Source organism: Orbicella franksi, chromosome 4 (genome assembly GCF_964199315.1).
Source record: "Orbicella franksi chromosome 4, jaOrbFran1.1, whole genome shotgun sequence".
Lineage (NCBI taxonomy): Eukaryota > Metazoa > Cnidaria > Anthozoa > Scleractinia > Merulinidae > Orbicella > Orbicella franksi.
In genome coordinates this window covers 7,679,486-7,689,800 of record NC_138148.1, presented here as the reverse complement: position 1 = coordinate 7,689,800, position 10,315 = coordinate 7,679,486, and the positions used below count along the sequence as shown (strand labels likewise).

At 40.8% G+C, this 10,315-nt stretch overlaps 1 protein-coding gene across 2 annotated transcripts; it reads right to left on the bottom strand.

The window, feature by feature from the left end:
- Positions 1–959: 959 nt before the first annotated feature.
- On the bottom strand, positions 960–8,542 carry LOC145486081 (uncharacterized). 2 transcript variants are annotated; one of them, XM_081464790.1, is made up of 8 exons: positions 8,472–8,542; positions 8,129–8,217; positions 7,730–7,792; positions 6,964–7,101; positions 6,144–6,269; positions 5,145–5,407; positions 4,723–4,957; positions 960–2,584 (listed from the first exon to the last, which is right to left on the bottom strand). In XM_081464790.1, exons 2-8 carry the CDS (start codon positions 8,193–8,195, stop codon positions 1,962–1,964), a joined length of 1,515 nt encoding a protein of 504 aa, XP_081320916.1. In that variant the 5' UTR covers positions 8,196–8,217; positions 8,472–8,542; the 3' UTR covers positions 960–1,961. The 2 variants fall into 2 exon arrangements, with proteins under 2 accessions (XP_081320916.1, XP_081320915.1); XM_081464789.1 differs by lacking the exon at positions 8,472–8,542 and having other exon boundaries at positions 8,129–8,389.
- Between the last annotated feature and the right edge of the window lie 1,773 nt (positions 8,543–10,315).

The following is a 10,315-nucleotide window of genomic DNA, read 5'->3' as shown; positions in this document are numbered from 1 at the left end:
CCGCTATTTTGTTAACAAGCGCACGCTGCTACGCTACCCACTAAAATAAATCAATAAATTGTGTACTAAAAAATTGTGAAATATAGAAGCAAGGCCAATTTATTAAAGCACTAAAAGCTGCTTCGATTTCTCAGGAATGATAAAAAAACTAGAAATTGCTCAGAATACAAAAAGTTGCTCGAAACGAAAAAGGTTATTCGAAATACAAGAAGTTGTCAAAAAGTTGCCGAGCAACTTGTGGAAAGCCCTAGAAACACTGTCGTTAATTAAAAAGCAGAACACTTGGTAAGCAAATTGAGCTAATTAATCTTCATCAATCCGACAAATTACGACTTCGATGGGTAAGAAACTGCGTAAGCTTTATATACTGGTCAGTGGATTCACAAAAGAGTTAACAAGGAGCGAAGGAGTGAAATTCATCGGCATACCCACAACTCGGAAAATTGCAAAGTTTCCATTTTGCACCACGGGGTTCCGAATATAAGAGGAAAGCCAACTCAAGTCATTTGATAATGTACAACCGAAAATAGCATTCGAGAATAGCATATGATGGAGAAGGCGCGGTGCCCTTATGATTAGTGAGCTCGTCTCCGGATCGAGTGGCCCGGGTTTTTGCCCTGTTCTCGGACACGATACTTAACTCTCAAATTGCCTGTCTCTACCTAGGTATATAAATGGATAACTGCAAATTTAATGCTCGGAGCAACCCTACGATGGACTAGGAGGGAGTAGATTACCCCTCTTTGCTTCATGCTACTGAAATCGGAGACAATCACCTGCCACTTGCAGACTTTGTTACCCTTTACCCTTAATATATAGTGACGTTTGCAACATAAAAGGAATAATAGGTTACCAAATGGTTTTTCTTTTCTTTTGAAAAAGGAGAAATCTGGCCGGCCACTTTGAATTGTTTTTTTTTTTACATTTTATTTAACAACATTTACTTCAAACTACCTCCGTTATTTTATATTCCATATTAAGCACGTAATTCCCAATCCTACTGGCCAGAGGAAGAGGACATTTTGTTCGAGGTCTGTACGTGTAAGACCGGGCGAACTCCCATATAAAAAGGACCGGAGTGCTCGTTGTACCTTTTAGGGGTTAAAAAGGTGCGTTTGGTACCTTTTAGGGTGCTCAGGGTGTTCAGCCTCAATGGTCCACAGCGGGCGTTTTTGCGGTACCTTCTAGGGTATTGAACCGAAAAATATATGAGGAGATTATGCTTTGTTTAAGAATTGGTATCTCTTAGGGTTGAAAAAAAAAAATTCAAGCCACGCCCACAAAACAGGATCTTGGTATCTCTTAGGGGTTCTTTTAAAAATTTCGATGAACATCCCCGTCCTTTTTATATGGGATTATCCCCGGGGTGTAAGATACGTATCGAATATCTTGCAGTCAGATATCTTACAGTAATGACTGAGGAACTCACTCTGGAGAAAGGAGAGATTTAAAGTCCAGCTCGAGAGAAGCGATCTATTACGTAGTATCCGGGCCGTGAAATTGACTCAGTCATCATGCATAACACGCCTATTATCTGGCACATAAATTGCGAATATATATCATGAACACGGAACTGTAAGGGGGTATTTTCAACTGTATTTGCCACTGTTTTCATGCACTGTATCCAGCCAACATTTCGAGTTGAAATTTCAGCTGACTGTTGTTTAGTACAAATAATACAAATAGAAAATAATAAACTCAAGACACAACGCGGAATTGAAATACAATTAACAAGTATAACTTGCAAATACTTGTTAGCCTAAGACTACCACAATTTTCTTGATAAAATGGAAATATTTAACATTTTGCATGCAAAAAATTAATATTTTGGGCTTTTAGAAATATTGGTCTATTATATGAAAAAACCCCATGACGTCAATGCTTATTGCGAATAAAAATATAAAACAAGATAACAAACTCCGTGGTCAGTTAGTGCACTGAAAATGTTAGTTTGGTGTTCATTATTCCCCACTCCCTGAGAATGATGCAATTTCCAATCTCTCGTCTGTCTGACCACTTCCAGATGAACGTAGTAAAATGTAATCTCTTGCTTCTTGATTTTCAAGTTGACCACTTCCAGAGAAGTCATTTTCTGGAAATATCTGTCTGACGTATTCACCCTGGCCGCTATCAGGTCTATTGTACATTGTTATGTGGAGGTTGTTTGACTCATTTTCTTCGCCGCTACCAGATAAAGCCGCGTTCTGTTCCATATCTCTGTAATCGTTTTCCATATAATGACCAGAAGCCTTCGTTTCGTCGTCGTGGTTTCTCTCTTCCTTTATGTTTTCATTTCCTGAGGAAGACATTTCTATCGTCAGCTCTCGGTGACCAGAACCCCGGTCGTTCCCTGAAATTATGACTGGAACCTTTCCTTTCTGTTGTCCACCCTCGTCCAAGTCTTCATCTTCCTCTTTTTCTTCTTTCCACACCTCTTCAACTGTGGACTTGTTTTCCTGCGCTTTTTCATTTCTACCGCTCCAGGTTAGACGACCCATGACCAGTTGTGGAAGGAGAGAATCGTAAGGCCTAGGGGAAGGTGCTGGAGCAGATGCTTGTTGCATTTCTCTTTGTTGATTCCCATCTATTGAGAGACCACACCTCTGGTATTATGACGGGAATGACTTTAAAAGGGAGGTTGGCTTAAAAAAATGGGTCCTGTTTGTTAATTACCCTTTTCAAAGTCATTAATAATTCATCAAGTTAAAACAAAGAAAATTACAACCGTGAAGGAGGTTTGGATACCCGGTCTTAATTAGCATAGAATTTGATGATTTTACTTTTCCGTTTACTCCTTAGCTTTTGTTTCGATTGAGAAGATATATCAAATACTCGAGACAGTGTTTCATCAGCTATCCAAACACCTCGACTTTCGTTAAAAAAACTCCGCTCCGCGTCGTTTCTTCAACTTTCCTCTGCGTGATTGGATATCCCGATGAAACACTGTCTCTCGTGTTTGATATATTACATAAGCTCTAAATGAACGGTGGGTGAATGTTGATTTTCCCATTCGAATTTATTCCAAACCAACTAGACACGTTATTTGAATCATGAGTTAGTTTTTTTACCCAGGATAACAATCACGAGACGTAGTTTTGGGGGCAAAAATCAATTATTGTACCAGCATACTCGTTTACAAAATCGTGATTTTGACTCAGTCATTCCGTATTTCTTTTATATGAAAATGCAGTAATTATGCAGAGACTGCGCAAAACTAAAATGTAAGTCAGATTGCACGTAAAGTAGACTTAGCCGAGTCTCTCAGCTTAAAGTGCACCTAACCCTCAAATTTTTTTTTCGCTAAAACAAATCTAGACTTTATTTGAAGCATTTGGGCGAAGAAATTTTTGAATTTGGTTGAATCCTCGTTTTTCTATGCCCTTTCAAAGTCGCGATTAAGTGTTTCACGACCGCGTTTTAGGGAGTCTGGGGCGGCGGTACCTGATGACGTCTACCCAGGAACCAAACACAATAGCGCCTCAGTCAACTCTCTGTATTTGCTCGAGAAAATAGAACGCAAAACTGATCGTTCCGATAGTATTTTGGGACTAAAACGTCCAAGTTTTGTCTCAGAATCATTTCTTTTTCGTCACTGGAGTCAGAGTTAAGTTTCGATTCGGAAGGCTCCGAAATAAACTTCGATCGAGCACGTTCGACAACTCTGAACTCACTGCTTAGAGCTTTGAGAGCAATTTACAATATTTCAAGCGACGACGGGGAAGACGTCTTTGCGCACGAGCTACTTGTATATTAGGAATGGAAAGCTAGATACGAAGTGGAGGAGCAGGCAAACGAAAAGCAGGAAAGAAAACTCAAGAACTGCTTTGGATGGTAATTTCGTCAACTGAACATAAGATTTCCACGCGTGTTTATAGCCCGTTTACATTTGTCCTTACCGAGAGTGTATTTTGTCAAGGTTCTGTTAAATCCAGTTTGTGTTTTACTTTCAGTTGAATGCTTCATGTTTATAAGAGCGACGTACGTGTTGCAGTTTTCGAGACTTGATGACCTCCAAAACATTGGCTTCGATCGATTGAAAATCGTATTGTTTGGACCTGTATTTTTGAAGCTGGGGGAAGCAAGGCGGAAGGAAACATTTCATACAATTACCGATTTCACATTGTCACACGTTTTAAGTCGTAACTCCAAATAACCAATGTAAATTGTTCTCAAAGTTTGCAGTGAAATTCGTCGGATAAGCGAAAAGGATGTGTTCCCTAAGCGGTCCGCAGATAATGTTACGCGGTCGTATTTTCGACGCTATTGCACAGAATCTTTGTCGCACTGCTGATTTCCAAACCTTCGAAAAACTCTGTGAGTCTAACAATTTTGTTATCATGTAATTCTAGAGGATTAATCTTCGACTTTCATCTAAATCGAAAGAGAAATAAGTGTTGGTTAGCGGCGTACAGTTGCGATCTATTTACATATCAGTATAACGCACGGGCTCATGTCCTTTACCGTGTACATTCCAACCTGGTAAAAGCCGTAAATGGGCGCTTATACGGGGTTTTAATGATGGTTGATAATTGATCAAGATTTTGTCAACAGTGAGGCTGAGATTTGAGATCTGCAAAATTCACTGATAGCTGAAAAATCGATGGACTGATAGCTGGGTAATCGTGAAACAATTTTGATATAACTGATAATTGAGATTCCATAACCCTTCCCCAGATCTACATCAACTACTGTTGGTGCAAATGGGTTCATAAAGCCACTTACCTTGTAGTGTGGAAGATTGATTTCGACCATATCCTGTAGAATTCGCCAAGCCAGGTGTTGTCTGTGTAGTCTGAAGAGTGTTATTACCTGACTGGGCAGTCTGGTTTGTGTATAATGGTAACGAAGGCCGGCGTATCTCTGGATGAGTGACGTATTCGTTTTGTTTTTGAGTCAGCTGTAGAAGCCTTGAGTCCAGCCATTCCTTCTCCAGAACCGTCCTCAAATCTTGAGGAAGCTGGAATTAGAACAATACAACATATTATTACTATGAAATTTAGCTACTAAGTTTATACCCATATGCACTTTGAAATTCATCAATACAGTTTTTGGAGCTCTAAGTTGCTTCTGAGGCCATATCATATACTACCTAAGTTTTGGTTTTGCGTTTTAAATTGAAGCAAATAAGAAAAAGCATTTCTTACCGATTCCAATTCTGAATGAGCACGTATTGCAGCGGAAGGCGGAGGTGGAGCAACGATTTCAGTGAATATTGGGGCTCTTACTGATGACGTGTTTTGAAAATTCACAGTTATGTAGCGTTCATCTAAGGAATTGGCTCCCATATAGCCGTACTTTTGACAACTGTGGGGACATTTTTGAAGAAGGTCCGAGTTTTTTTGGCACCAACCAGCTTTGGCCCACATAGGACAAATGGACTCTGAATCCGTCACTCTGTACTCGCTTTCTGCAAAAACGCAAAAAATATCTTTAAGAAAGGAACGAGAGTCGTGATAGGTAGTATCAGTTCTAAAATTTTATATCGGATCAACTTACGCAGTTAACACGTCGCATATCCCTGGAGTTTTAATGCTTAGGGGCAATTGTGGCACTCTCACCTCTCCTCTAGCCTGCGTTGCAGACACTACATACCGCGGGTTACTAGCGTCTGCGAAGTAGCGCACAAATCCTTGTTCTAGATCCCCGACGAGGAAAACTAACACCGGAAGTCGCTTTCGAAATCTTTCTCAATTCTAACCCGATTATTGCCAATACTCCCGCGGAGCCCGCAAACGATTACGAAACGAAGCGACAGATAACAACGGAAACCATGCAGACCTACACTGTTTGCAGTTATTTACAGGCAAATGTCCGTCTGCGACGCAGGCTACTCTCCTCAGACAGGGATGTTACATTTATTTCCCAGCCTAGATAAAAATAGAGTTTCCCACCACACTTTTGACCCCCAAATCGCGTGAGACGTTCATACTCCTAAATTTAGCAATACCGCAAAGCAAATGCGCACACGTATTTTCATTTCAAATGACGGTGTGAGAGAATTATGCTCCGTCTTAAGCTTAGACAGCGAGACTTAGACAGGGAAATTAAGACCTCTTAGAAGCACATATCGAGATTTTGTTGAGCTCCCTCCTTTTACAATACTACAAATGACGAGCCAAATGAGGAAGATGGGACAGATTTACCTGGACCGCACATCTCACAGCTTTTCTTGCAATTCTGTGCCATGAAATCTGGGCGGGTCGCACATTCCCTGTTTGAAACCCATTCAGAGCAGTTGTCACTGATATCTTCACATTTCTCAGTGTCTCCTAGAAAGCAATCAAATAATAAGCTGTTAGTGGCACTGTATCGTGTTAACGTCTATGGAGACCAAGAGCAAGAGTAACATTGAATTATTTCAAACGTGACTTATTACCAAACCTTTTTAATCATAGAATATAACACTTTAATACATAATGCTATACGCAATGAAATGTTTGCATCAGTCAGTTGCTAAATTTTGATTGAAACTTGTCCAACATTGCAAGGTAAAAGGAATATCTAGGTAAAGGTAAAGACTGTATACGAGCCAAGTGGCCCATCAGGCTAGGCTCTATTTCCGCCGCTCTCTCCGGTCCGCGTGCCTCCCGAGGAGGGGTGAGCGCGGGCTCATTTCCCGAAACAGCGGCTGGTAATCGAGCCTACATCAGGCCGGAAATTATCTCGGTTTCCATAGCATGTAGCGACTAGGAGTATTTCTACTCCCCCCTGGATGGGATGCTAGTCCATCGCAGGGTTACCCCCAGCGTTAAGTTCACCGGTACCCCTTTGTATACCTTGGTGGAGAGAGGCACTGTGAGAGTAAAGTGTCTTGCCCAAGAACACAACACAATGTCCCCGGCCAGGGCTCGAACCCGGACCGTTCGATCCGGAGACAAGCGCACTAACCATGAGGCCACCGCGCCTTCCACAAAAAGAGGAATAAACACCTCATTAGCCACTAGACTAGGGCCTTCTTACTACCTCTAGCTCTCCTGCAGAATCGACAGCTCCATGGACACCTGTCAATCATGTAATGATAGTTGGACACACAGTAACCGTTATCAGCCATTTTGGGGCACGATTTAGCGCGATTATAGCACTCCAGTGGATTGATACGAACTGTGAAGGTAAATGATAGACATCTAAGAGGTAAGCTCAAACCTCTTAGCTAGTGTTTTATTGCTGTTCTTATGTAATTTGTACTTTTCATTGTACTTTGCCGCCTAACTTTCTACAGCACTTTCTCATGTAATCATAAGGTCGTGCGATAATTATTTTAATAAGCCGTGCTTGCTCGCGACTCTACAGACAGAATATCAGCCCTCGGTTTACGCGACGTTTTCTTTGCGTGGTGGATTTTATGTACTCATCGTGATCCTTTGTTTTTTCCTATATAAGCAATCACAGAGAAAACCTTATAAACAATCCAGTCAGTCAGTCAGTCAGTCAGTCAGTCAGTCAGTCAGACAGTCAGTCTGTCGGTTAGTCAGTCACTCAGTCAGTCTTCAGTCGATGGGTCGGTCTATCGATCGGTCCTTCCGTCACTCATGACATACAGTTGGTCGGTCGGTTACTCAGTCGGTCGGCCAGCCAGCCAGCCAGCCAGTCAGTCCGGCAGCCAGTTAGTCATTCAGTCAGACAATCCGTCAGTCAGTTAGTTAGTTATTTCGTTAACCGGTCGGTCAGTCAGTCATTCCTTTAGCCGGCGTGCTATGTGCGTGGATTAAAAGGATTAAGATATTCTTACGTCGAGAAACATCCAGGGATATCGGAGCACCTTGTGCGGCGTCTTTGGTTATAACCTGAAATACTGACGCATAACATACGAGATCAGTTGGTGAAATGCTTGAATATTGCCACGCTAAGATTTGTGTGGCCATAGGCTATACTCCTTGGGAAAAAAAATGAATATATTACTTATAAGACATATTAGCGGTAAGTATTCAACGAAAATGCGATTTAACAGGTTGGATACTTTGAAGCTAGCGTCAATAAACATGAACACCAATACCTCTTGTTAAATAGTATAACAAGTAACCATTAATTAAATCTGATCTCTGATTAGGAGGAATACCTGAACTCTAAAAACCTCACAATTAGACAATACTGAAAGGAAACCTAACTTGAAATGTTATTTATACTATACCTGAGATGATGATATAAAGAGTAGTAGAAACGATCGCATTTCGAGCTGTTCGTCTCAATTCGACCATCCCGTCAGAAGCTTCGTATTTTCTACATAAAATCGTCATATGCCATCATAAAATAGAGCGTCGCATTTATATTAGTGTACTCTAAATCATTTCAGTTTTATTTTACTGCATAGGTCGAATTTGTTGGCAAGGTAAATATTAATTGTTTGAAATCAATATGGAGCCATTTTCCGTCTGGAATGGGAAACACAGTGTTGTGGAGACGGCCCCTCGCCAAAGTCATGTTGGTGCTAAGGCTTATAAAACTTACTTAGAGATGTCAAAAAGAAAACTTACCTTTAGAGGCTAATTTTCCATCATACTTTGTAGAACCCGAATCCACGTCGCAGTGAGCGAACGAATGAAAGTGTTCCCTCTTGCGTGAATGAACTTGACAGGTGCTACCTAACCAAAACCTTCAGTGTGACAACATTCTTCACGTTTAGACAAATCCCCTGTAAACATTTGTAGGGGGTCGTCTTTGGGTCAATTTATAGCCACATTCAAACAAACCAGTTTGAAATATTTTTTCACGCTGTCTACTTTTTTGTGTCCAAGAACAAATTTACACAAAGTAAATTTGCGCTAAACTCACTTAAAATTACATCTGGATCTTTCCCCGCCTACTTTAATGATCTGTAGCCTCTGATTTCTCAGTAGTTATACCACTTTTATATTAGATATTTTAAAATGTATGAAGACTGGACTACAATAGATTCGCTGCAATGTTTTGAAATTTGATTCAGTCAAACCAGAACCAGACAAAATAATCGATTGAAACCTTTGTTCTGTTGTTTTTATGAACACTTTGCTCTCTAAATCCAAACTAGGGGATTTTTCATTATGATTTGGAAATACAATTTGATAAACTTCTCAATGCTTTTACTAGGAAAACGAGCAAAAATCGCCCATGTGGTTTGGTTTTGTAATTATTTCGAGTTTTTACAACAGGTGATTTAATAGTAAAAACTGGTGGCCACTTTTAAGCTGCTTCCAACCAGTCAGCGATCACTTGAGTTCCGCTTTTGATTTCGACGTGCTGAAAGGTATCATGGGAAGTGGTCCTTTACCATTGCTTCTGTCCAACTGAAACACTAGGATCTTCAATCAGACAAGGGTGAGATAACGCTTCCCATAATCCCTTTAGGTATGGTCGCGTGCGCTTTTAACCTTGCGTAGGACAACCATTCTCGAAACAGCTGAATCTAGAAAGCCGATGCGATGGTGTTTCCTATTGTGGGCTTTATTTTTTTCAGATATTTTCAGTCCATTTCTAAATAGTAACCCTTTCTCGTGCTCCTAATCTCAGCTCATATCTGAGAAGCAGGCTTCTCTTTTCGCATGGTTTCTATTCATCACAGGGAACAGCATCTGAGATTCAAGACATATATAAACAATAGCCTCAATTTAGCCCAAAATATGCTCGGACATTTGTCCTCGCACATTATTTGCTTCGAGAAGCGAACAGTTTTCCGAGAGAGAAGCTCGAGGAAAGCTTTGGGCCTCAAGGAACAGATGTTAATGTTCGAGGACAAATATCCAAGCATAGTTTAGAGTCAAATGTCGAGGGAGGTCTATGATTCTGTCGTCATATCGAACAGTACATTTTGGAAAAGTACAACAATCCTTTACGAGTCAATATCTATTGAGGCGTAATAAATAAATCATCCACCTGCTTTATAAGTCCGGGTCATCACTGATTTACTGGAGGTTTAGCTTGCTGTAAATGCAAACGTCATAAACTAAAAGGCCAATTCTATTTTCTCTGTTTCATAACAGTTACCTAATTATTGGTGTTTTTAATCAAGGAAGGCAACGTCATCATTTGATTAGAAATGTGGGAAAACATTTTTGGATGGGATACACAATTTTGTCATTGCACGAAGGGTTTTGATCCTCTTTCTTAATCATCTGAGGTAGGTAAAGCCCGCATTCGAGCCAAGTGGTCCACCAGGCCGGAGCTTATCCCGGTTTCTGTAGCATGAGGCGACTAGGGGTATTTCTACTCCCCCCTGGAAGAGATGCTAGTCCATCGCAGGGTTACCCCCAGCATTAAGTTCGCCGGTACCCAGTTATACACCTGGGTGGAGAGAGGCACTGTGAGAGTAATGTGTCTTGCACAAGAACACAACACAATGTTC